General features: G+C 32.2%; 3 protein-coding genes across 3 annotated transcripts; all 3 read left to right on the top strand.

Moving 5' to 3' along the window:
* Positions 1–38: 38 nt before the first annotated feature.
* LOC117920958 (polygalacturonase-like) lies at positions 39–2,813 on the top strand. The gene is made up of 9 exons (XM_034838679.1): positions 39–368; positions 734–859; positions 975–1,142; positions 1,253–1,273; positions 1,385–1,592; positions 1,694–1,775; positions 1,907–2,015; positions 2,174–2,290; positions 2,410–2,813. Exons 1-9 carry the CDS (start codon positions 93–95, stop codon positions 2,626–2,628), a joined length of 1,326 nt encoding a protein of 441 aa, XP_034694570.1. The 5' UTR covers positions 39–92; the 3' UTR covers positions 2,629–2,813.
* A 7,593-nt stretch (positions 2,814–10,406) lies between these two features.
* LOC117921052 (polygalacturonase-like) lies at positions 10,407–13,252 on the top strand. Its single transcript, XM_034838819.1, has 9 exons — positions 10,407–10,744; positions 11,139–11,267; positions 11,379–11,546; positions 11,658–11,678; positions 11,782–11,989; positions 12,094–12,175; positions 12,296–12,404; positions 12,563–12,679; positions 12,801–13,252. The coding sequence occupies exons 1-9, from the start codon at positions 10,469–10,471 to the stop codon at positions 13,017–13,019; spliced, it is 1,329 nt and encodes a 442-aa protein (XP_034694710.1). The 5' UTR covers positions 10,407–10,468; the 3' UTR covers positions 13,020–13,252.
* A 6,929-nt stretch (positions 13,253–20,181) lies between these two features.
* Positions 20,182–23,029, top strand: LOC117921072 (polygalacturonase-like). The gene is made up of 9 exons (XM_034838854.1): positions 20,182–20,530; positions 20,865–20,993; positions 21,104–21,271; positions 21,425–21,445; positions 21,547–21,754; positions 21,855–21,936; positions 22,068–22,176; positions 22,340–22,456; positions 22,579–23,029. The coding sequence occupies exons 1-9, from the start codon at positions 20,255–20,257 to the stop codon at positions 22,795–22,797; spliced, it is 1,329 nt and encodes a 442-aa protein (XP_034694745.1). The 5' UTR covers positions 20,182–20,254; the 3' UTR covers positions 22,798–23,029.
* Positions 23,030–27,750: the final 4,721 nt, after the last annotated feature.

The raw sequence follows: 27,750 nt of genomic DNA, 5'->3' as shown, positions 1-27,750 counted from the left end.
CCGTACTTCATACCTCTCATCACCATTCCAATCTTAGCCTCAATATAATATCTTTCAGAATATTTTCTCTCCCCTTTACAAAAGAAGAAACAATGTCTCTACAAAGACGCTTCATCCCATTTCTCATCGTCTTTCTGCTTTCTTTCCCATGCTACTACGGTTTGCAAGGGAACCCACCTTACCATTATCTTGACGACGCATATGGCTATGCTTCTTCCCAGGCGTATGACAAGTGGCCATGGCGCAAATTTGGAAGTAAAATCATGGGCTCCAAGAGGATTGGTGAAGTGGGTAGATCTTTGGCTTCAGTTAAAACGGTTAGCGTGAATGATTATGGAGCTAAAGGTGATGGAAGTGATGCCACAGAGGTATGGATATAGCTAGAGACGTCAATATGTGTATTGACTTATTAACCTTATAAGAGTGTCCTCATTTCCATGATCTCTGCATTATTGTTCTATATAGTTTGATCTGAGCTTGCATTTTGATATATTGATCACAATAAGTTATAGTATGTCATTGTATACTAGAAGCGGATTGGGTAATTACTATTTATATCATTGATCTAAATGAAAATGATGGCTAATTACTATTGAAGACCTTCACATCCAATGAAGACAAACTATGCTATGAATCAAACATATTAAAATTATTAGGGCTTGTTGGATTCAGTCTTATTTTCATTGGTTCTGTCATGCGAAGTAATATATATAACCAATGTTGGGTCTTTCAGGCATTCAAGAAAGCTTGGGAGGCAGCTTGTTCATCTCAAGGATCTGTCCTAGTGGTGCCCAAAAACAACTATCTCCTTAAGCCAATTACATTTGAAGGTCCTTGCAAATCCAGTATTACAGTGCAGGTGAGATTCCATGAAAGGAGTCATTTTCTTCAGACCTTCAAGGAGCTGTTTCTAATTGATGTATATTGCATAAAATGACTAATGATATTTTTTGAAAAAAAAAAAAAAAAACCAGATATCTGGAACTCTCCAGGCATCTACTGATCGATCCGCCTACAGTAACGATTTGACCCGCTGGCTTGTCTTTGAAAATGTCCAAAACTTAGCGGTTCAAGGTGGTGGAACCATCAATGGAAATGGGAAGATATGGTGGGAAAACTCTTGCAAAGTGGACGATGATCTTGTAATTATGCCACTCATAACTCTCTCTCTCTTTCTTCTTTTCGATTATCTTTTAATGATCATTGGCTGATTTTATTTATTTATTTATTTAAATTCCATTGATTTTTGCAGTCTTGCAAGGATGCACCAACGGTATGTTGATATATATCCCCTCATATGAGTGCAGTCGTCTTCTTCTAGGATGTTATATGAAAATGGAAGATGTATAATTTCTTGTTTGGAATTATGTTTTAATTTTGGCAGGCCTTAACCTTCTATAACTGCAAGACCTTGGTAGTGAAGAACCTCAAGATCGAAAATGCCCAGCAAATTCATGTTTCGTTTGAAAAATGCGTGGGTGTTCAAGCTTCGGGTCTCACTGTAACTGCACCAGGGGACAGCCCCAACACTGATGGAATCCATGTGACTGACACCCAAAATATCCAGATTTCAAGCTCAGTTATAGGAACAGGTATCCTCAAAATTTGCCTAAAAACAAAACTAAAAATATTTTTTAAAACAATAGTTGTAACCATGCTGAATTAATCATAAATTTTGTTTGATTTGTTGAAGGTGACGACTGTATTTCAATTGTGAGTGGAACCCAGAACTTGCAAGCCACTGGTATCACCTGTGGACCAGGCCATGGAATCAGGTAATTAATCCATTAACCCCAACATTAATATTGCTAAATTAATCTTAATTTCTATATATGACTCATTAATTAACACTAACATATATGCATTTCTTTCGAATTTTGTCTTTGTTCCATGGCCGACTCCTCAGTATTGGAAGCTTAGGATATGGAAACTCAGAGGCTCTGGTTTCAGATATTACAGTGAACGGGGCAACCCTTTCGGGAACCACAAATGGAGTTAGAATCAAGACATGGCCGGTAAGAAGAAACATGCATGCATATGTTTGTATGAGTCGGATATTACGAAAAAGCTTTAGTATAAGTTAATTTAATATGCATTATTGACTTATTACATTCATTACTTAATAATTTAAGTTTTCGATGTGTCGGTTATTAACTCAAGTATTTTGTTGCAGGGAGGGTCTGGGAGCGCAAGCAACATCAAATTCCAGAACATTGAAATGCATGATGTGGACAACCCTATAATAATAAACCAAAAGTACTGTGACGACGACAAACCATGCGAATCAGAGGTATGGAAACTCAAGCCTCAACCCTGGATCTTCACAAACAAAACCAATATCATCAACCCTCAATTAATTGTTCATGATTTCCCTAATACAAATGATGGAGCTACTTGGTTTTGTTGCAGAGCCAGGCAGTTCAAGTGCAAAATGTGTTGTACCAGAACATCAAAGGAACAAGTTCTTCAAGTGAGGCTATAGAACTTGATTGTAGCAGCAAGTTTCCATGTCAGGGGATTGTGCTGCAAGACATTGATATAGAAACTGGAGGAGGAAAAGCAACCAAGGCTGTGTGCAGCGATGCCAAAGTGACTGAAAAAGGAGATGTGTCTCCAAGTTGCACTTGAGAATTGCATGGAAGCTAGGATTATTGGTTCTGATCACACACTTATCAGTGTTTATAGATATATACTAATTATTTAAAAGTAATAGTGAGTATGTGATATTAAGTTGCTTACTATAGAATAAGACAATGGAGTTGATGTTCTCTTATTGTTTATCATCAATAAAATGACCTTTTATTTGCTGTTAATTTCATCTTAGTATTTACTAATTCTTTTCATTTTTCTGAAAATGATTTTTTTTTCTTTAGAGTTTTTCTCCCTTGATTCAATACCATGCTATCTAGTATTTCCTCAAAATAATAAAAATATATTTATTTTTAAAAAATGCATGCAACATGAAATTGGCCCATATCCGAAGTTCAGCCCCAAAGGCCATTAGAACTAGGTTACTTTTGGGCTTCAAGGCCCACCCACTAGATAATCGGGCTTCAAGGCCCAACTTCACGCTGAGTCGTCTAATGTCATATCAGCAAACCACGCCATTATCACATAAAAATGGATTGGGATTGAAAATTAAAATAACCCAAAAATAAAATAAAACGCGAATGCCCATATAAATATTGTTTTCATCACAAAACTATGGAAACCAATTGAACACAAATCATAGGTATGGAAACTCAAAAGTTCAACCCATATCTTGACAAACAAAACCAATATCATTAACCTTTAATTAATTGTTCATGATTTCCCTAATACAAATGATGTAGAGCTGGGCGGTTCAAGTGCAAAATGTGTTGTACTCGAACATTAAAAGAACAAATTCTTCAAATGAGGCCATAAAGCTTTATTGCCTAGCGATAAGTTTCCATGCCAAGGGATTGTAATGCCCCAAATTTATTGTTAAAGGTAAAATCATGAATTAGAATAAAAGAAAAGTAACAAATAAATTTAATAAATTTAATAAGGATAAAAGAGTCTTTTTACAAATAAAAACTCTATATATAAAATAAAATTTTCTAGTGTTCTTTATTCAAAAACCTTTTTACACGATGATTACATAGATTAGAAAACTTAGGATAATGTAGGATTAAAATTTGAAAATTTAGGATTTGAAGATTAATTTTTTAGATAAGATTCTAAACCTTAGATCAGTATTTTAGATTCATTGATTAATTTTAAACACCTTTGATATTCTTTGAAAAATCTGGATTGGAGTTTATTTGTTTAATTTTTAGATTAAAAAATTGAAAATTTATAAATATTAGTTGATTTATTTATGAAAATAGAGAAAATCCAAAATTTGAAATGGTTAGATATAAACAAGTAAAAATCAAAATCAATAAGTAAATAAGAAGGAATAATTATAGGAAAAGTGTATGACCATGAAAAATTTATTTACCTAGGAATTTTTTTTTTTATAAAAAAATTGAAAACGTGCTACGCCACGAATTGTAGGATGTGGAAAAAAATAAAAAGAAATCAAAATAAAAATGGAAAGGGAAGAAGGATGTGAGTGAGGGCACGGCTTTCTGATGAGTAAAAAGGAAAAAAAAAATTTATTATAATAATAAGAATAATGGAAGTGGAGATATGTGTTGTGTAGAGAAAAGAAAAGGAGAAAAAAAGAATGGTGGGAGAGTGTCACGGCTAAACGAGAGAGGAAAAAAACAAGACAAAAAAGAAAAAGCCACGGAATGGTTTGGATGTTGACTTTGTGAAGAGAAGAAAATAATATTAATAATAATAAAAGAGAAGAAATAGAGGTGGTGTTTGGGAAACCCATTTGTGGTGTATAGAGAGAAGGAGAAAAAAAAATCGAGGTTGATTGCATGTTTTATGTATTGTTTGTCGAAAATAATAATAATAGACACAAGGTAATAGAATATGAAAGACAAGTAATGAACAAAAAAAAACAATAAAACTAATAATAATAATAAAAAGAAATATTTAGTTAAAAGGAATGAAATAATCCCTAAAATCGAAAATTTAATCTTTCTAATATTTTTTATGAAAAAGTAATCAATTTTTGACATAAATACCCTTTTATATTTTAAATATTTCCATGTAGGTTTTAAAAGAAAAACTTAGTTTTACAAGAAAATAATAAGGATATTTTTGTTCAAATGATGTCAAAAATGGATGGAAAGTTAAATTTCAAAAATTGGGTTTTGAGAGGTCCTTTTAATCAAATAACCCTAAAAAAAACCTATTCTTGATTAAAATGATAAAAGAGTTTATTATAAATACATATGCTAAGGCATTTAATTTAAATAAATAAGGAAAAAGAAATAGATTTTTGAGATTAGATTTTTAAAAATGACACAATTTTTATGAAATTTTGGAAACTCACTTATTAAATTGCCATTGATTTGGAAGTTAAAAATAACATATGTGATAATAATATCAACATAGGAAACTTTTAGGGTTGTCAAACTTATAATTTTAGATAAATAGTTAATAATAATAATCATTTTCTTATGTTATGTTAGTTGAGAAGTTGATTGTTTTGGAATAATTTTCTTCAATATTTTGAGTGCTTGTTGAAAATAAGGGAAATTAATGCAAATTTTGTAAAAGAAAATTATTTTCTTTTTATATATTATATTAAAATGTGTTAAATGTTATTTTTGTTTCTATACATGGATTAAATATGTTTTGTATGAATAATATGTTAGAACTTTTTTCTTTTGTTTATGACAGAAAAATATGAAGATATTTTGTTTTTGTAAGTTTGAATAAATCAAACAAAGTATTTGACTTTAATTTATTCGACTCTAGTTAATGAGATATAATAGTTGACTTTTCGATCTTTGTCAACAGAATATAATAGTTGACTTTTACATTTCTTGGTAAGTAATGTAATTTATTTGAACGCCAGCTTCTAGGGGTTTGGTTAGACGTTATTAGTACTAATAGTATTTGGTTTTGTCCACATTAAAAGGAACTAATTTGAGGCTAGCTACTAATTTGTAAAGTCCTACATTATTGGGCACCATTTGTTATTTGATAATCAAAGTAAAAATATTTTGAATGTAAATGATATGAAATTATTTTAACATAGATATAAAAATATTTGGTTGAAAAGTTTGGAATGTATTAGCATGTTTGGACTCAAAAGTTTTTATGAAAAAAATTGTACATTATATCTCTTATTTGAAATCATAATTGAAAATATTTGATTCATGAAATTGTAATAATATTCCTTATTGGGTTTTGGGCCCATTTGCTTTTGTTGACAATTTTTTAGGTATTCTCAGTTTGGATGAGAAGTGATGGTTAGGATGAGATTTTGGCATTTTTAGGACTTTTGATTTAAACTTTATTTTTTGAATATTATTTAAAAGTTAGAAATTTAATGACTGTTTGAATTGTTAAGTTTGAATAATAACACTTTGGTTGATGTGTTAATTCTAAAATTGAGATTTAAAGATTATTAAATTTTATTCTATTATTTTGAACAAAAAATTAGTAATTGGTAACTTCTAGTTATAAAATGAATATTATTGTCATTTTCACTTTGAGTTTTTGGACTTGAGGTGTGAAATGACCGTCACACTTTTAGGGTGGGTCTTAGGGTGTGATAGGGATTGTGATGCAAGACATTGATATAGAAGTTGGAGGAGACAAAGTTGGTAAAGTGATTGAAAAAAGAGATGTGTCTTCGTATTGCACTTGAGTATTGAATGAAAGCTAGGGTTGTTGGTTCTTATCACACACTTATATTTGTGTGTGTGTGTGTGAAACCAAGGTTTGAAACTAATGATTATGTTTCAATTAAGTGTGACTAGACAAGAAGATTTTCAAAGTGACAATCACAAAGACAAAATCAAGCAAAAAAGAATCAATAAGAAGAATAAGACCTCAAAGAGAAATTCTTTTCAAGACCTAAGTTTTATAAGATCTCTTTGTAAGGTTGTTGGTGCACTAAGTTTTTCATGCATTATATTATTAATTTATGCACCGAAATTATCCAAAAGTAATTTTGTTTTAAATCCTTTAAAATTGGATGGTTTCATGTTTTCAATTAAAACCTTGTGTCAAATGTTTTTCAAACTTGTTTAAAAAGTTTTAAGTTGAAAAGGATAATTGTTGAGCTAAAAATGACTCAACTGTTTGAACCGGATGAGGAATCGGTCAATCTGTTTAGCTTAATAGGTCAAAGGGTGCAAAAACCTTCTCTCTATTCCAGAACGGTTGTTCATTTAGTCAAAGTTGAACCTTAACCGGTTGAGGTTTGGTTAAGGGCGGTCGAGGTTCAATGGTTACCTACTAAGTATTAAATACTAACAGTTAGTCAACCGATCGACCCCCAACTAGACTGGTCGAACCTCCAATAGCTAGTTTGACCTTTGTTTTCTCTATAAAAAGGCTCCAATTTTCATTGTTTCATGAGCTTAACCTTCCTAAACATTTTTTGAATATATTTGAGCATTGAAAGAGTTTTTTTGAGTGCACCATTGTTCTAAAACTTGCATATCTTTAGTGCATAATTCAATTCTAATTTTGTTGTATCATTTAAGCCAAAAGTTTTGTATTAGGATTTTGTGAGAATATTTTCTATCTTCATTTGTAAATATTTGAGAAGAAAAGTCTAAGTGTGAGGTATCACTTAGAGATCTCAAGTGTAGAGTATCACTTGAGGGGTTGTTCAAGAGTGAGGTATTTCTTGGAGATTGTAAAGGGTGATTGGAGCCAAAAGTTTAAGAAGGTTGATTGGAATCATAATCCAATTGTATTACTTGAAAGTTTGGATTGGAAGCCTTGAATTAGTGGAACCTCAAACTTGGGATTGAAGTTAGAGGAGAATAGACGTAGGTCGAGTTGCGCTAAATCACTATAAAAATCTTGTATTTGCATTCTCTCTTCTCTACTCTTTTATTTTATATGCAATTGTTTTCATATTGTTTTATTATATATATTTGCATATAATTGTTTTTTGTATTCATATAATTTAAATTTGTGAAAAAAGACCATCACCTTATTCATCCCCCCTCTAGGGTAGTCACCTTAGATTGGATTAACTTAATTTTTCTAACAATATATATATAACAATTGCTTATCATAGGATAAAACCAATTGTTATTTGAATGTAACCCAACACACGATACTATTGATCATTATAAATGATATGATGTTCTCTTATTGTTTGTCATCAATAAAATGATCATTTATTTGTTGTTAATTTACATCTTAGCATTTACTATTTTTTTTATTATTTATTTTTTAGAAAGTTAATTTTTTCTTTGGAGTTTTTCACCCTTTATTCAATAACATGATATATAATTTTTCCTAAACATAACAAAATATTAAAAAAATTACTTGCAATATGGAATGAGCTCATATTTGAAGTTCACCCCTGAGACCATCAAAATTAGGTTACTTTTGGGTTAATCCAATCCAAGATAAAGAATTAATTTTACTTGCATTCCTTGAGATTTAAGTCGTATATACTTAGACACTATAAGTTTGAAATTTTGTCAAATACTTGTTCTACTCTTTTTATTAGTTATTTTCACATATCTTCCATTTGATTTATAATAAGAGAAGTATTTAACAAAATTTCAAACTTATAATGGTTGAGTGTATTTAATTGAAACCTTAAAGCAGATGAGTAAAATTTATCCACAAGAAAAATAGGTAAATGTGGGCTTTGTTGGGCCTATTTAGACTTGCATTAATTCCCCTACGTTTGCAACATAATTTTTAGAAAATTTTCTCCATTTTCAAGAAACCCTAAAAAAAAAAAAAAATTGGCTAAAGCAAAAACAACAGCATGATGACACCCTCTTATCCGATGAATTTGTTCATTAAATGCCTTTCCATTTTCCATTGACACAAGTGATCAATAGGGTTTGAGGTTATGTGTGGTTTGAGAAAAAATGTAAGTGAAAAAAAAAATAATTAAAGACAAAAAATAAAAGAAATTAAAAAACTGAGAAAAATAAAAAAAATGTATTTATAGTCAATAAAATATTTTTATTTATTATTTTAAATCTATTTTACTTCTTTTAATCCCTTCATATAAAAATTAAGTAATTCAAAGATATATAAATTTTTAACTAGTTTTAATTATATTTGAATTTTTTTATATTTTTTGGAAAAATCATTTTTCTTAGTAATTTTATTATCAAACATTAGATAATAATATTATATTATGATTGTTTCAAGCACACGGCAAAAACTCCATCATCTTACTCTATTTTTTCTCAGCTTCACACCAAAATGAATAAAAAAAAAATGCGTTTTACACCAAAGTGAACAAAATAAAGAAGAAAGCCAAAAGAAGGAAAAAGCTGAAATGGAGTAGTCACAAATTAACTTGCAGTGTTGAAATTGGCAACTGTTAGGCTCATGTGCTTGGCCGAACTTTTTGCTTGGTTTGAAGAAAATGATCTGATTAATAATATTACACCCATTGATTCAAGTTTCAACTCTTCCATTCTGAATCAGCCATTTGATGGAATTTGGTATAAGTTCCTCTGTACGGTACCTTCCATTGAAAGCAACTTTCCAAACAGTTGGCTCAAACTTCTTTACAACTTCCCATTTAATAATCTTAGCTAATGTATTACCCATTAAAAAAGATACATGAGCCCATAATGATTGATGATGATTGATGGCCTTTTTCAAACCCTAACCATAATGTTATCTAATGATAAGCTGTTAAAATACATATTCTTCAGCCCATACATGATAAGCTGTTGTCAAAATACATGATAAGCTGTTATCTAATGAACTCATATTCTTCAGCCCATACCACCTTGCTTGTGTAATCCAACCCCCATTTTTCAAACCACGCCTCTCTACTATTATGTGTCAAGGACCTTGCAAATTGTGGGAAGCACGTGTTGATTTATCATTTGTCATGGGGTAGTACACGTGGCGACACCCTATGACAAGCCTAAAGCTCAAGTTTTTCTCAGTTTGATTGCTTGTTAATTTTGAGAATCATGAGACAATGCCATCTTGTGAAAAGGTTCAAATTCCAACAGCATGTGAACTGAAGTGCTCTAAAGTCTTATATAAATTAAGGGAGACGACCACTTAGAAACTTAACAAATTTACACCTCTACTCAAACCCCATGCCTACCCTTTTTATCCCTCAAAATAGATTACGGCAACTCAATATTTTTTATGCATGAATTCCATAGAAACCCCCCACACGCTTCTGAAAGTGTGTGGCAGATTATTTCCGTGCGAATCGGGTTGTGACAAGTGTGGAATTTGGCAGCATGTGAAGGGAAGGGGAGGTCACTAGCTTGCCATAGTTCATCTCTGTGACATCATGAGCATACGTATGGATCATTTGATGCATTTACATATGTTTCATGTGTGCATCGTTCAATATATATAGTAATGGGTAAATGGACAAAATAGGCTAATCATTTGGAATAATCTGATGATAATTAATGGACAAAATAGGCTAGATGATGCATATATGCATGTTACATGTACATGTATATAAAAAAGTGGCCCTCAATATTTGCCTTCTTTGCATGATGAGGCTCGTCGATCTAAGTGTTAATGAGTTTTTCTCCTCATAAGTTTCAAAATTTATGTAGTTGAATTTATTCAAAATGTATAACTGCAAATATGCACGGCATGGTATATAGATTAGATATCAATGAATAGTAGGTATGGACTGATGCATGTATGCACCAAAGTCAGCCATGGTGTCCAGGAGTTCCTTCTGGTAGCAGTACTCTTTGCGTATCCCACATGATTGCAAATCCATACCTCAAGGGGCATCGTGTGATGGACAGTGGACCCAAAACCCCTGATGATTCTCTATAAATACACTCGGTACTTCATATTTTCATCACCTCATTCCTCTCATCACCATTCCAATCTTAGCTTCAATATCTTCAGAATATTTTCTCTTCCCTTCACCAAAGAAGAAACAATGTCTCTAAAAAGACGCTTCATCCCATTTCTCATCGTCTTTCTGCTTTCTTTCCCATGCTACTACGGTTTGCAAGGGAACCCACCTTACGATTATCTTGACGACGCATATGCCTATGATTCTTCCCGGGCGTATGAGAGCTGGCCATGGCGCAAATTTGGAAGTAAAATCATGGGCTCTAAGAGGATTGGTAAAGTGGGTAGATCTTTGGCTTCAGTTAAAACGGTTAGCGTGAATGATTATGGAGCTAAAGGTGATGGAAGTGATGCCACAGAGGTATGCATATAGCTGGAGATATGTGTATTGACTTATTAACCTTATAAGAATATCCTCATTTGCATGACCTTTGCATCTTTGTTCTATATAGTTTGATCTGAGCTTGCATTTTGATACATTGATCACAATAAGTTTAGAATTCATACATTTTCAAAAGGATTAAAATTATAGCATGTCATTGTATACTAGAAGCGGATTGGGTAATTACTATTTATATCATTGATCTAAATGAAAATGATGGCTAATTACTATTGAAGTACTTCACATCCAATGAAGACAAACTATGCTATGAATCAAACATATTGAAATTATTAGGGCTTGTTAGATTCAGTCTTACGTTCATTGGTTCTGTCATGCGAAGTAATATATAAATAACCAATGTTGGGTCTTTCAGGCATTCAAGAAAGCTTGGGAGGCAGCTTGTTCATCTCAAGGATCTGTCCTAGTGGTGCCCAAAAACAAGAACTATCTCCTTAAGCCAATTACATTTGAAGGTCCTTGCAAATCCAGTATTACAGTGCAGGTGAGATTCCATGAAAGGAGTCATTTTCTTCAGACCTTCAAGCAGCTGTTTCTAATTAATGTATATCGTATAAAATGACTAATGATATTTTTGGGGGAAAAAAAAAACCAGATATATGGAACTGTCCAGGCATCTGCTGATCGATCCGCCTACAGTAACGATATGACCCGCTGGCTTGTCTTTGAAAATGTCCAAAACTTAGCGGTTCAAGGTGGTGGAACCATCAATGGAAATGGGAAGACATGGTGGGAGAACTCTTGCAAAGTGAACGATGATCTTGTAATTATGCCACTCATAACTCTCTCTCTCTCTCTCTCTCTTTTTTTTTCTTTTGATCATCTTTTAATGATCATTGGCTGAAATTTTTTTTTTCCCTTTAAATTCCCGCAGTCTTGCAAGGATGCACCAACGGTACGTCGATATACATCCTCTCATATGAGTGCAAACTTTTTCTATGATGTTTATATGAAAATGGAAGACATAAAATTTCTTGTTTGGAATTATGTTTTGGCAGGCCTTAACCTTCTATAACTGCAAGAACTTGGTAGTGAAGAACCTCAAGATCCAAAATGCCCAGCAAATGCATGTTTCTTTTGAAAAATGCGTGGGTGTTCAAGCTTCGGGTCTCACTGTAACTGCACCAGGGGACAGCCCCAACACTGATGGAATCCATGTAACTGACACCCAAAATATCCAGATTTCAAGCTCAGTTATAGGAACAGGTATCCTCAAAATTTGCCTAAAAACAAAACTAAAAATATATATATTTTTTTTAAATAGTTGTAACCATGCTGAATCAATGACAAATTTTGTTTGATTGTTGAAGGTGACGACTGTATTTCAATTGTGAGTGGAACCCAGAACTTGCAAGCCACTGGTATCACCTGTGGACCAGGCCATGGAATCAGGTCATTAACCCAGTAACCCCAACATTAATATTGCTAAATTAATCTTAGTATCTATATATGACTCATTAATCAACACTATTTCTTTTGAATTTTGTCTTTGTTCCATGGCCAACTCCTCAGTATTGGAAGCTTAGGATCTGGAAACTCAGAGGCTCACGTTTCAGATATTACAGTGAACGGGGCAACCCTTTCGGGAACCACAAATGGAGTTAGAATCAAGACATGGCAGGTAAGGAGAAACATGCATACATATGTTTGTATGAGTCGGATATTATGAAGAAGCTTTAGTATAAGTTAATTTAATACGCGTTATTGACTTATTACATTCATTACTTAATAACTTAAGTTTTCGATCAGTCAAATATTAACACAAGAATTTTGTTGCAGGGAGGGTCTGGAAGCGCAAGCAACATCAAATTCCAGAACATTGAAATGTATAATGTGAAAAACCCTATAATAATAGACCAAAAGTACTGTGACCAGGACAAACCATGCAAATCACAGGTATGGAAACTCGAACCTCAACCCTGGATTTTCACAAACAAAACCAATATCATCAACCCTCAATTAATTGTTCAAGATTTCCTTAATACAAATGATGGAGCGCTACTTGGTTTTGTTGCAGAGCCGGGCGGTTCAAGTGCAAAATGTGTTGTACCAGAACATCAAAGGAACAAGTTCTTCAAATGAGGCTATACAACTTGATTGTAGCGACAAGTTTCCATGTCAGGGGGTTGTGCTGCAAGACATTGATATAGAAATTGGAGGAGGAAGAGCAACCAAAGCTGTGTGCAACAATGCCAAAGTGACTGAAAAAGGAGATGTGTCTCCAAGTTGCACTTGAGAATTGCATGGAAGCTAGGGTTATTGGTTCTGATCACACACTTATTGGTGTTTATACATATATACTCATTATTGAAAAGTAACAGTGAGTATGTGATATTAATTTGTTTATGATAGAATAAGACCATTTAGTATTGGAATGTAGCCCAACACACAATACTATCTGTCAATACAATGGAGTTGATGTTCTCTTATTGTTTATCATCAATAAAATGACCATTTATTTGTTGTTAATTTTCATCTTAGTATTTACTAATTCTTTTCATTTTTCTGGAAATTAATTTTTTTCTTTAGAGTTTTTCTCCCTTGATTCAATACCATACTATATGGTATTTCCTCAAAATAATAAAAATAAATAAATAAATAAATATGTATTTACTTATTTTTTTAAAAAATGCATGCAACATGAAATTGGCCCATATAAATATTGTTGTCATCACAAAACTATGGAAACCAATTGAACACAAATCATAGGTATGGAAACTCAAAAGTTCAACCCATATCTTGACAAACAAAACCAATATCATTAACCTTCAATTAATTGTTCATGATTTCCCTAATACAAATGCTGTAGAGCTGGGCGGTTCAAGTGCAAAATGTGTTGTACTCGAACATTAAAAGAACAAATTCTTCAAATGAGGCCATAAAGCTTTATTGCAGCGATAAGTTTCCATGCCAAGGGATTGTAATGCCCCAAATATATTGTTAAATTAGAATGAAAGAAAAATAACAAATAAATTTAATAAATTTAATAAAGTTTTGTCTTTTTCCATTTAAAAACTCTACATATAAATTAGATTTTTCTTGTATTCTTTATTTATAAAACCATTTTATATGATGATTACAAATATTAGAAAACGTAGGATAATATAGAACTAAAGATTTGAAGGTTTAGGATTTAAATATTAGTTTTCTAAATAAGATTCTAACCCTTATATTAATATTTTTGATTCGTTAATTAGGTTTGAACACTTTTGTTATTCTTTGAAAAATCTAAATCTAAATTAAAGTTTATTTATTTACTTTTTAGATAAAAATTGTTAGAAAAATTAGGCTAATCTAATTTATGGTAATCACCCTAGAGGGAGGGGGTGAATAGGGTGATGATCTCTTTTTACAAATTTAAACTATGTGAATGTAAGAGACAAATATATACAAGTATATAATAAAACAATATAAAGACAATTGCATATAAAGTAAAAGAGTAAGGAAGAGATAATGCAAACATAAGATTTTATAATGGTTCGGCGCAACCCGACTTACATCCACTCTCTTCTAACTTCAATCCCAAGCTTTAGATTCCACTAATTCAAGACTTCCAAACCAAACTTTCAAACAATATAATTGAATTATAGTTCCAGTCTACCATCTAGGACTTTTGGCTCCAACCACCCTTTACAATCCTCAAGAGATATCTCACTCTTGAACAATCTCTCAAGTGATACCTCACACTTGAGAAACTTCATCTCAAATATTTATAAATAAATGACCTCACAAAATCCTAGTATAAAAACTTTAAGCTCAAATGATACAAGAAAATTAGGATTGAAAGGTACACTAATGATATGCAAGTTTTAGAACAATGATGCACTCAAAACACTCTTACAATGCTCAAATATATTCAAGAAAAGTTTGGGAAAGTTGAGTTCTTAAACAATGAAGATTTGAAGTTTTTTTATAGAGGAAAAAAAACCAAACTAGCCGTTGGGGGTTTGATCGGTCGAGCTGGGGATCAACCGGTTGACTAGCCGTTAGCATTTAATGCTTGACAGGTGACCGTTGGACCTCGATCGAACCTTGACTGGTTGAGGTGTGGGTTGACCAGTTCCTCATTTGGTTGAACAACCATTCTGGAAGAGAGATAAGGTTTTTTGTACCCCTTGATTAGTTGAGATGGCGGTTGACCGGTTATTGTTCATACCCTTGACTGGTTGAACTGGGGGTCGACTAGCTCCTAGACCGGTTAAGCTGGCGATCGATCGGCTCCTCATTTGGTTCAACTAGTTGAACCGTTTTTGGCTCAATAACCAACTTACTAAACTTAAAACATATTAAACAAATTTGAAAAACATTTGACACAAAGTTTTAATTAAAAACATGAAATCATCCAATTTTAAAATATTTTAAACAAAATAACTTTTGGATGATTTTGGTGCATAAGTAAAGAATGTAATACATGAAAATATTAGTGCACTAACAACCTTACAAAGAGATCTTATGAAACTTGGGTTTTGAAAAACATTTCTCTTTAAGGCGGTCTTCTTCTTTATGATTTCTCCTTGATTTGATTTGTCTTTGTGATTGCCACTTTGGAAATCGTCTTACCTAATCACACTTGAAATATAATCATTAGTTGCAAACCTTGTTTTGTTATTGTGAAACCAAGGTTTGGTTAATCTTGATTTTGATGATAACAAAACAAGGTTTAGAACTAATGATTATATTTCAAGTGTGATTAGGTAAGACGATTTCCAAAGTGGCAATCACAAAGACAAATCAAGCCAAGGAGAAATCATGAAGAAGAAGACCACTTTAAAGAGAAGTGTTTTTCAAGACTCAAGCTTCATAAGATCTCTTTGTAAGGTTGTTGGTGCACTAGGATTTTCATGTATTACATTCATTACTTATGCACCAAAATCATCCAAGAGTTATTTTGTTTTAAATATTTTAAAAATTGGATGATTTCATGTTTTTCAACTAAAACCTTGTGTTAAATATTTTTCAAATTTGTTTTAAAAGGTTTTAAGTTGAAAAAATTGGTTGTTGAGCCAAAAAATGGCTCAATTGGTTCAACCGGTTGAGGAACCAGTCGACCGGTTGTGCTCGTCCGGTCGATGATCGGTTGAAGGATGCAAAAAAGTTTATCTCTTTCCCAGTGGCCTTCTCTTCCCGATCAAGGTGATTCTCTTTTCGGTTGAGGACCGGTCGAGGTCCGGTTGAGGCCCAACGATCACCTGCCGAACATTAAATGCTAACGGCTAGTCAACCGGTTGACCTCTAGCTCGACCGGTCGAACCCCCAAACAGTTAGTTTGGTTTTTCTCTTCTATAAAAATGTTTCAATCTTCATTATTTAAAAAGCTTAACCTTCTCAAACCTTTCTTGAATATATTTGAGCCTTAGAAGAGTGTTTTTTTAGTGCACCATTGTTCTAAAACTTGCATATCTTTAGTGCACATTTCAATCCTAGTATTCTTGTATCATTTGAGCTTAAAGTTTTTGTACTAGGATTTTGTGAGATCATTTATTTGTAAATCTTTGAGAGGAAGTTTCTCAAGAGTGGGATATATCTTAAGAAGTGTAAAGGATGTTTGGAGCCAAAAGTTCAAGAGGGTGAATTAGAACCATAATCCAATTGTATTGCTTGAAGGCTTGGTTTGGAAACCTTGAATTAGTGGAACCTCAAGCTTGAGATTGAAGCTAGAGGAGAGTGGATGTAGGTCGGGTTGCACCGAACCACTATAAAATCTTGTATTTGCATTCTCTCTTCCCCACTCTTTTAATTTATATGCAATTGTATTTATATTGCTTATTATATACTTGCATATAATTGTCTCTTACATTCACATAGTTTAAATTTGTAAAAAGAAACCATCACCCTATTCACCCCCCCTCTAGGGTGATTACCATAGGTTGGATTAGCTTAATTTTTTATAGCAGTTATCATCAAAACCGAGATTAACCAAACCTTGGTTTCACAAAAATGATTGAAAATTTATGAATATAAACTGATTTATTGATAAAAATAGAGAAAATTCAAAAATTGAAATGACTAGATCTAAACATGTAAAAATCAAAATAAATAAATAAATAGAAAGGAAAAATTATAGGAAAATTGTATAGCTGTGAAAAAATGCTTGACTTTGGAAAAAAAAATGAAAATGTGTTAGGCGACGAATTGTAGAATATGGAAAAAAAAAAAGAAATCAAACTAAAAATGGAAAGGGAAGAAGGATGAGAGTGAGGGCACGACTTTGTGATGAGTAAAAAGAAAAGAAAAATTATAATAATAAAAATAATGGACGTGGTGGTGTGTGTGGTGTAAAGAAAAGAAAAGAAAAAAGAATGGTCGGAGGGTGTAACGACTACGTGGGATTGGAAAAAAAAGCAAGGAAATGTCGGGATGTTGACTTTGTGAAGAGAAAAAAATAATATTAATAATAATAAAAGAGAAGAAATAGAGGTGGTGTTTAGGAAACCTATTTGTGGTACTAGGATGGTGCTGTGTATAGAGAAGGAGAAAAAAAAAATTGAGGTTGATTGCATGATTTGTGTATTGTTTGTCGAAAATAATAATAATAGACAAAAAGCAATAGAATATTGAAGAAAAGTAATGAACAAAAAAAATTAAACCTAATAATAATAATAAAAAAAAAAACCATTCTTGATTAAAATGATAAAAGAGTTTATTATAAATACATATGCTTAAGAGATTTAGTTTGAATAAATAAGGGAAAAAGAAAAATACTTTTGAGATTAGATTTTTGGAAAAGACACAATTTTTATGAAAATTTGGGGACTTACTTATTAAATTGTCATTAATTAGGGAGTTAAAAATAATATAGGTGATAATAATATCAATATAAGAAATTTTTAGAATTGTCAAAGTTATGGTTTTAGATAAATAGTTAATAGGAATAATCATTTTCTTATATTATGTTAGGTGAAGAGTTGATTGTTCAGGATTAATTTTTTTCAAGATTTTAAGTGCTTGGTTAAAATAAAGAAAATTAATGCAAATTTTATCAAATAAAATAAATTTTCTTTTATATGTTATTTTAAAATGTGTAAAATATTATTTTTGTTTCTATGCATGGATTAAATATATTTTATATGAAAAATATGTTATAATTTTTTTCTTAAAAATATGAAGATATTTTGCTTTTGTAAGTTTGTATAAATCAAACAAAATATTTGACTCTAGTTTGTTAATGAGATATAATAATTAATTTTTCATCCTTAGTCAATAATATATAATAGTTGACTTTCAACTCTAGTAAGTAGAAAATAATAGTTGATCTTCACATTTAGTGGTGAGAAATATAACTTATTTAAATCCCAACCTGTAAGGGTTTGGTTAGACGTTACTAGTACTAGTAACATTTAGTTTTGTCCACCTTAAAATGAACGAATTTGAGGTTAGTCACCTATTTGTAAAGTTCTAAGTCATTAGATACCATTTATTATTCGATAACCAAAGTAAAAAGATTTTGAATGTATTTGATATGAAATTGTTTTAATATAGATATAAAAATGTTTGGTTGAAATTTTTTGAATGTATTAGCATGTTTGGACGCAAAAGTTTTTATGAAAAAAATTATACATTTTATCCCGTATTTGAAATCATAATTGAAAATATTTAATCAATAAAATTGTAATAATATTCTTTATTAGATTTTGAGCTCATTCGTCTTTATCAACAATTTTTCAGGTATTTTCAATTTTGGCGAGGAGTGATGGTTAGGATGAGATTTTAATATTATTAGGATTTTGATTTAAACTTTATTTTTTGGACATTATTTAAAAAGTTAGAATTTAATGACAGTTAGAATTGTTAGATTTGAACAATAACACTTTGGTCGATGTGTTAATTTTAAAATTGAGATTTAAAAATTATAGAATTTTGTTTTACTATTTTGAACAAGAATTTGGTAATTAGTAACTTAATTACAAGAAAACTGCCAAAGTGATTGAAAAAGGAGATGTGTCTCCGTGTTCTACTTGAGTATTGAATGAAAGCAAGGGTTCTTGGTTCTTATGACACTTATTGGTTATATATATATATATATATATGAAAGCAAGGGTTCTTGGTTCTTATGACACTTATTGGTTATATATATATATATATACACTTAGAACAAACGCACAACTAAATATGTAAATTATTTTTTTTAATAATTTTATTCTTCTCTTAATACTTTTCGAGAATCATACGTAATCTTAAACAATAATATTATATTATAATCGTTTCAAGCACGCAACTCCAACATCTTACTCTATTTTTTCTTCAGCTTCACACTCAAATGAATAAAATAAAATAAAAAATGCGTTTTCCACCAAAGTGAACAAAATAAAGAAAAAAGCAAAAAGAAGGAAAGAGCTGAAATGGAGTAGTCACAAATTAACTTGCAGTGTTGAAATTGGCAACGGTTAGGCTCATGTGCTTGGCCGAACTTTTTGCTTGGTTTGAAGAAAATGATCTAATTAATATTACACCCTTTGATTCAAGTTTCCACTCTTCCATTCTGAATCAGCCATTTGATGGAATTTGGTATGAGCTCCTGTGTACCTTCCATTGAAAGCAACTTTCCAAACAGTTGGCTCAAACTTCTTTACAACTGCGCTAACCCTTCTATGAGGTCGACTTCCCATTTCAGAATCTTAGCTAGTGATTGATGATGATTGATGGCCTTTTTCAAACTGGGTTGTCAAAATACATGATAAGCTGTTATCATATTCTTCAGCCCATACCACCTTGCATGTGTAATCCAACCCCCATTTTTCAAACCACGCCTCTCTACTATTATGTATCAACGAACTGGCAAATGGTTGGCAGCACGTGATCTATGATTTGTCACGGGGTATACACGTGGCGACACCATAGTACAAGCCTAAAGCTCAAGTTTTTCTCAGTTTGATTGCTTGTTAATTTTGGGAATCACGAGACAATGCCATCTTGTGAAAAGGTTCAAATTCCATCAGCATGTGAACTGAAGTGCTCTAAAGTCTTATATTCATTAAGGAAGGGAGATTACCACGTAGGAACTCAACAAACACCTCTACTCAAATCCCATGCCTACCCTTTTTATCCTTTTATGCATGAATTCCATGAAAACCCCCACACGCTTCTGAAAGCATCGCAGATTATTTCCGGCCGAATCGGGTTGTGACAAGTGTGGAATTTGGCAACATGTGAAGGGAAGGGGAGGTCACTAGCTTGCCATAGTTCATCTCTGTGACATCATGAGCATACGTGTGGATCATTTGATGCATTTACATATGATTCAAGTGTGCATCATTCGGTAGCAGTACTCTTGCGTATCCCAAATGATTCCCAATCCATACCTCAAGGGGCATTGTGTGATGGACGGTAGACCCAAAACCCCTGATGAGATAAATACATAACCTCAGCACTTCATATTTTCATCACCTCCATTCCTCTCATCATCATTCCAATCTTAGCCTCAATATAATATCTTTCAGAATATTTTCTCTCCCCTTTACCAAAGAAGAAACAATGTCTCTACAAAGACGCTTCATCCCATTTCTCATCGTCTTTCTGCTTTCTTTCCCATGCTACTACGGTTTGCAAGGGAACCCACCTTACGATTATCTTGACGACGCATATGCCTATGATTCTTCCCGGGCGTATGAGAGCTGGCCATGGCGCAAATTTGGAAGTAAAATCATGGGCTCTAAGAGGATTGATAAAGTGGGTAGATCTTTGGCTTCAGTTAAAACGGTTAGCGTGAATGATTATGGAGCTAAAGGTGATGGAAGTGATGCCACAGAGGTATGCATATAGCTGGAGATATGTGTATTGACTTATTAACCTTATAAAAATATCCTCATTTGCATGACCTTTGCATCATTGTTCTATATAGTTTGATCTGAGCTTGCATTTTGATACATTGTATACTAGAAGCGGATTGGGTAATTACTATTTATGTCATTGATCTAAATGAAAATGATGGCTAATTACTATTGAAGTACTTCACATCCAATGAAGACAAACTATGCTATGAATCAAACATATTGAAATTATTAGGGCTTGTTAGATTCAGTCTTACCTTCATTTGTTCTGTCATGCGAAGTAATATATATATAACCAATGTTGGGTCTTTCAGGCATTCAAGAAAGCTTGGGAGGCAGCTTGTTCATCTCAAGGATCTGTCCTAGTGGTGCCCAAAAACAAGAACTATCTCCTTAAGCCAATTACATTTGAAGGTCCTTGCAAATCCAGTATTACAGTGCAGGTGAGATTCCATGAAAGGAGTCATTTTCTTCAGACCTTCAAGCAGCTGTTTCTAATTAATGTATATCGTATAAAATGACTAATGATATTTTTGGGGGAAAAAAAAACCAGATATATGGAACTGTCCAGGCATCTGCTGATCGATCCGCCTACAGTAACGATATGACCCGCTGGCTTGTCTTTGAAAATGTCCAAAACTTAGCGGTTCAAGGTGGTGGAACCATCAATGGAAATGGGAAGACATGGTGGGAGAAATCTTGCAAAGTGAACGATGATCTTGTAATTATGCCACTCATGACTCTCTCTCACTCTCTCTCTCTCTCTCTCTCTCTCTCTCTCTCTCTCTCTCTCTCTCTCTCTCTCTTTTCTTTTGATTATCTTTTAATGATCATTGGCTGATTTTTATTTTTTTTTCCCTTTAAATTCCCGCAGCCTTGCAAGGATGCACCTACGGTACGTTGATACATCCTCTCATATGAGTGCAAACTTCTTCTATGATGTTTATATGGAAATGGAAGACATATAATTTCTTGTTTGGAATTATGTTTTGGCAGGCCTTAACCTTCTATAACTGCAAGAACTTGGTAGTGAAGAACCTCAAGATCCAAAATGCCCAGCAAATGCATGTTTCTTTTGAAAAATGCGTGGGTGTTCAAGCTTCGGGTCTCACTGTAACTGCACCAGGGGACAGCCCCAACACTGATGGAATCCATGTGACTGACACCCAAAATATCCAGATTTCAAGCTCAGTTATAGGAACAGGTATCCTCAAAATTTGCCTAAAAACAAAACTAAAAATATTTTTTTTTAAAATAGTTGTAACCATGCTGAATCAATGACAAATTTTGTTTGATTGTTGAAGGTGACGACTGTATTTCAATTGTGAGTGGAACCCAGAACTTGCAAGCCACTGGTATCACCTGTGGACCAGGCCATGGAATCAGGTAATTAATCCAGTAACCCCAACATTAATATCGCTAAATTAATCTTAATTTCTATATATGACTCGTTAATCAACACTAACATCTATGTATTTCTTTTGAATTTTGTATTTTTTCCATGGCCAACTCCTCAGTATTGGAAGCTTAGGATCTGGAAACTCAGAGGCTCACGTTTCAGATATTACAGTGAAGGGGGCAACCCTTTCGGGAACCACAAATGGAGTTAGAATCAAGACATGGCCGGTAAGAAGAAACAGGCATACATATGTTTGTATAAGTCGGATATTACGAAGAAGCTTAAGTACTATAAGTTAATTTAATATGCATTATTGACTCATTACATTCATTACTTAATAACTTAAATTTTCGGTGAATCTCGGTTATTAACTCAAGAATTTTGTTGCAGGGAGGGTCTGGGAGCGCAAGCAATATCAAATTCCAAAACATCGAAATGCATAATGTAAAGAACCCTATAATAATAGACCAAAAGTACTGTGACGGGGACAAACCATGCAAATCACAGGTATTGAAACTCAAACCTCAACCCTGGATCTTAACAAACAAAACAAATATAATCAACCCTTAATTAATTGTTCATGATTTCCATAATACAAATGATGGAGCTAGTACTTGGTTTTGTCACAGAGCCGGGCGGTTCAAGTGCAAAATGTGCTGTACCAGAACATCAAAGGAACAAGTTCTTCAAGTGAGGCTATACAACTTGATTGCAGCGACAAGTTTCCATGTCAGGGGATTGTGCTGCAAGTCATTGATATAGAAATTGGAGGAGGAAAAGCCGCCCAAGCTGTGTGCAACAATGCCAAAGTGACTGAAAAAGGAGATGTGTCTCCAAGTTGCACTTGAGAATTGCATGGAACTAGGGTTATTTGTTCTGATCACACACTTATTGGTGTTTATACGTATATACTCATTATTGAAAAGTAATATTGAGTATGTCATATTAATTTGTTTATGATAGAATAAGACCATTTATTATTTGAATGTTGCCCAACACACAATACTATCTATCAATACAATGGAGTTGATGTTCTCTTATTGTTTATCATCAATAAAATGACCATTTGTTTGTTATTAATTTTCATCTTAGCATTTACTAGTTCTTTTTAATTTTTTTGAAAATCATTTTTTTTTCTTTAGAGTTTTTCTCCCTTGATCAATACCATGCTATATAGTATTTCCTAAAAATAATAAAATATATAAATATTTAAAAATAAATAAAATGCATGCATGCAACATGAAATTGGACCATATCCGAAGTTCAGGCCCGAAGGCCATTAGAACTAGGTTACTTTTGGGCTGTCCCAAACAAATGTAAGAATTGAAATTTTATTCAATTCTTATTTTATCCAATTCATTCATAAATAATTAAATTTTTATTAATGTATTTAATTTTAAAATTAAGCAAATACTTACAGATATTAATTTATATAATAAATAGTAAATGTACGGTGCTAGAGTCAAGGAAGGAAATAAATATTTGAATAAAAATGGAAATGAATTATGTTATATGAATATTTAAAAAAAACACCATACTTTTATAATGGAAATAAAAAAATTGTTTAATAAAATATTGATAATGGTATTAACATGCATACTTAGTAAATATTTGGTAAAACTGAGTATTGATTACCTATTGATTTTAAGTTAAATTGTTCTTAAGTTATTAACTTAAAACTTATTGCACTTCTAAATTGATTTGTCAACGTACATGAGGCCATATGCATGAGTTATTTCCATGCGATCACACATCCGTGGAGGGTCTTTTAATTAACAAAAATTAATCTAAACATGCTATAACAATCATTAAATAGCAATTTGATCATAAGCGGAATTATAAACAGATCGAAAACGTACCTCCCGGTTTTAGGTGTTTCTAAACCTTCGCAACCTCCACTTAAATGGTGTTTTGAAAAAATTGAAAGAGATTGTAGGCTTAGAAAACCTTACCCATTAGTGTTCTACCTCGTTTTAAAGACTCTCCCCATCATCGAGTTTGCCTAAAACGTGCACAGAACATGGGGTAGTGATGCGTGGTTCCGAGCATGAATCTTCGTTCCTAAATTGATGGAATGATGTGGACCATATATATTCCGAATCACGTTTTCAGTTTATTACTGAAGATGCAGGAGAAATAAAATTCCAACATCTTTCGGAAGACTCCCAAAGAGATCATTTTCGGTGGGAAGAATGGCAGCATCACACGGGGGTGTGCGTTTCTGGAAGTCTCCAAAGGAGGTGCACTAAGCATGATACGATCAGATGACATGACCTAAGGAATTCTGGAAGTTTCAGAAGAAGGATCTCTGCAAGGACACCGAGGAAAACTTTCATCCCCATACCACGCATAAGCAACTTCGAGGAAGACTTCCATTGATGCGTACTGGTTCTGGAAAGGCTTCAGCAGTGGGTGTCATTCTTTTCAGCAGTGAGCATTATCTTCTTCACAGGTATATTATCACCTGCATCGCCCCGGGAATTTGCAAGGCAATGCCAGAGGTCTTCATCTTCGTATCATGCCAGAGATCTCCTTCATTATTCATCAGATGATTAGCGCACCACATCTTCATGGACGAATTGCAACACATCAGATCATCATGAGTTTCTCTAATTCAGTGTTCCGGACCAAGACCAAAACAGTACCGAAAATTGGATAAAATCTTCTTCATCGGACCTATCGGAGGTATTATGCACAACATCTTCACCCTTGTCACATGGGACCGACAATTCATCTAGTCAGTTTCCTCCTCATCGTCTTTATTTTTCCTACTGTGCACCACATCTTCATTAGCAACTAGAGATAAAACTTCCATTAGCCACTGGAGATCATATGGACATGGGAGAATCATCTCTATTATTTTTCTAGTGCGCATCACCTCATTCAGTAGGAGTATACAGCCAATTCACAGAGTCACAGTATGAAACCGTGCACGATCACTCTTCTGGAAAAACACATCCACCATGCATGATGGAGTTTATTGGAGGAATAGCATGATTCAGTGGTTGAATTAAAAATGAGATAAGGATTAATCAATGGAGAGATGTTGCAGCCATGGCGTGATGTTCATGGTGGTGAGAATCTCTTGTACAATTCATTTAAAAAAATGAAATAGTCAATGGAGATATGTTGCAGCCAGCGATGATGTCATGGTGGTGAGAAATCTTGTTTAATTTATTTTTAAAGTGAAATGCAAGTGTAGGTAGCCATGGGAATGGAGGATTTATGGCCATGCATTGCAGCATTAGTGGAACTATAGAGTTCAAGTGCTGAATGCAAGATTTCAATAGCCTTAGATGCATAAGTGGAGACTGACAATTCAAAAGCTAAATATAAACTTCATAGTCGTGTGAAGTGCGTGGCTAGTGCTTGAATTTTTTATGGATCAAATTCTCATGGAAATAATGAAGTGGAAGAAAAGGAAAATTAATGGGGACACGGCTGTGAGTGGAGTTCTTGCGACATACGTGTATATGCCTTTGATTCATTGATGTTTGTTTTAAAATGAATAAATGAATTTGAGAAAGGAGTGCCACCATGAGAATGGCTTTTAATGGTAGTGGATTTTGATTAAAGTGTGGTTTGAAGGTCTAGTGGACGGTGGACCATGAGAATCAAGTATTCATATAGCTAATGGGCATGTTCAACATATCCAAATCTAAATCTAAATCTTATAAATCATTACATTGTTTAACATGACATTTCTACCTACAAAATTTATATTTAAATAATAAAAAATGTATCAAATGTTACCCTTTTAACATCCTTCATATAGTATTTTCTCAAAAAATAAAAATTCTTATTTTCTTTTTTCACAGTGCATAAAACTTCATCTTTAAATTTAATTTATGAATATAAAAATATTGATAACAAAAAACTATTTTATAAATAATTACATATTTAAATGTTATTTAAGGTGACATTTCTATCTACAAAATTTATATTTAAATAAAAAAATTATCAAATATTATCTTTTAACACTTATAATCACTTGAAATATTTCATCTCTTTTATGAAACACAAATTTTTTTCTTTCCTTCCTTAAGAAATTTAAGTTCGATCTTGAAATTTGATTATCAAAATACATCTTATATATTTTTCACATGTTTTTCAATACAGTAGTTAATATTATTTAATTTTTATATTAAATTAGTATAAAGGTGGTTGGTAGGATTTCCTTATTTTTTAGATAAGTGTTAGATATTTAATTTAATAATAAAATATATTTGATATTTAATAAAAAATTATAAATATTTAAATATATATAAGATGTATGTGATTATTTCTCACCAAAAGATCATCTTTTATTATAAGTTTTTTTTTTAATTTTTTAATGACATGCACTTTACAATGAGAGGATATTTTAGTAGTAAGTAAAAAGTTAGCATTTTAATACTGGGTTAAAAGTGGGTAAGTACCCCCAAAGTAAATAATGGATACCAAAGACCAACCCATAAAAAAATAGTTATTTTGAATATTTTAGTATTCCTGCTAAACGGCGAATAAAACCCCACGAAACGGTGGACAGTCAACCACACTCGCACGCAAGCGTACTTAAAATGCAAGAGAACGCTCAAAGAAAACCATTGGCCACTTCACAATTTATTTTCTGGACGTCTTCTTCTTTCACTATCAGCGCCAGCGGCCAGATTTCAACGACTCAAATGCCTCCAAAGGTAACAATCCTATCGAAACTTCTCTCTCATTTCTCAGAATATTTATACTCAGAATCCTATTTCACTTCTTTCATAGTTTTTCTTCATTCAATCTCTAGTTTTTTCAGAGAGATCCCGATCGATTTGAAGCAAGGCGATCTCATACTAGTTCGGGATCTGCCTTCGTTTTTTGTTAGCCTATTCCCACTTATATAAAAATAATTATAAAATAAAAATCTTTTAAAACTAATTCAATTTTCATACATATTTATAGGATGAAAAGATAATACTTAAATGATAAAAATAATACTTTTGATAAAAAATATATAAAATATTAATATATTTTAAATAATTATTTAAAATTTGTATTTTATAAAGTGATTTTTTTTTAATATGAAAGTACGGAGTTGAAGTTGTGGTTGTATTCTATCTTCGGGCGCTGTTATAAAAGTGAATTTTAGCTTCTTTTTATCTATTTTTTTTCATCCTCGTCTTTCCTTTCGTGATCAAAAAGTGAATCCCGAAGCCACAGATAAGAGGAATAAAAAAATAAAAAATAAAAAATAAAAAACACATGAAGTATAACTTTCTTTTTTTACATAAATACCAATTCTTTAATTCCCACCACAGAGAGCAATTTTCAATACATAAAATTTATTTATGGGTAGACATGACCTTGGGCGATAAAATATTTGATGAAAAGATGAGATAATACCTATATTTGAAAAAAATAACTTTTATATATTGAAAATTTTTATTCATATATATATATATATATATATATATATATGCTCTTTTAACTTTTTTACCTTTAAACTTTTTATCAAAAAAATATTCGATGTAATATAGGATTAAAAATAAAAATATGTAAGATTAGTCTTGAGTATTATAACAAGTTTAGAAATTTTGGAAGAAAAAAATAAAAAAATATTACTTTTTCTGGAAAAAATAATCTTTTATTTTAAAAGGGACATGTATATAATCTAAATATATTTAAAGACATTGATATAAAATATGGATTTTAGATTACAAATTTGGGAAATTAATTCATTAAACCATCCTTTATTTAATTTATCAATTTTTTTGGAAGAAATTATATGATTTCAAAATTCTTCTTTCTTCATATAAGAAAAGAAAAAAAATAAA

This window comes from Vitis riparia, chromosome 8 (assembly GCF_004353265.1).
Source record: "Vitis riparia cultivar Riparia Gloire de Montpellier isolate 1030 chromosome 8, EGFV_Vit.rip_1.0, whole genome shotgun sequence".
NCBI lineage: Eukaryota > Viridiplantae > Streptophyta > Magnoliopsida > Vitales > Vitaceae > Vitis > Vitis riparia.
The sequence above is the reverse complement of the archived record's forward strand: the minus strand, read 5'-3'. Positions and strand labels throughout refer to the sequence as shown.

Excerpts from the sequence above, each read along its gene's own strand:
- LOC117920958 (XM_034838679.1), top strand. The coding sequence starts at position 93 with ATGTCTCTACAAAGACGCTTCATCCCATTTCTCATCGTCTTTCTGCTT. Across the intron at positions 1,143-1,252 it reads GCAAAGTGGACGATGATCTT|TCTTGCAAGGATGCACCAAC; the intron begins GTAATTATGCCA and ends TGATTTTTGCAG. Across the intron at positions 2,016-2,173 it reads TTAGAATCAAGACATGGCCG|GGAGGGTCTGGGAGCGCAAG; the intron begins GTAAGAAGAAAC and ends ATTTTGTTGCAG.
- LOC117921052 (XM_034838819.1), top strand. The coding sequence starts at position 10,469 with ATGTCTCTAAAAAGACGCTTCATCCCATTTCTCATCGTCTTTCTGCTT. Across the intron at positions 10,745-11,138 it reads ATGGAAGTGATGCCACAGAG|GCATTCAAGAAAGCTTGGGA; the intron begins GTATGCATATAG and ends TGGGTCTTTCAG. Across the intron at positions 11,679-11,781 it reads CTTGCAAGGATGCACCAACG|GCCTTAACCTTCTATAACTG; the intron begins GTACGTCGATAT and ends ATGTTTTGGCAG.
- LOC117921072 (XM_034838854.1), top strand. The coding sequence starts at position 20,255 with ATGTCTCTACAAAGACGCTTCATCCCATTTCTCATCGTCTTTCTGCTT. Across the intron at positions 20,994-21,103 it reads AATCCAGTATTACAGTGCAG|ATATATGGAACTGTCCAGGC; the intron begins GTGAGATTCCAT and ends AAAAAAAACCAG. Across the intron at positions 21,446-21,546 it reads CTTGCAAGGATGCACCTACG|GCCTTAACCTTCTATAACTG; the intron begins GTACGTTGATAC and ends ATGTTTTGGCAG.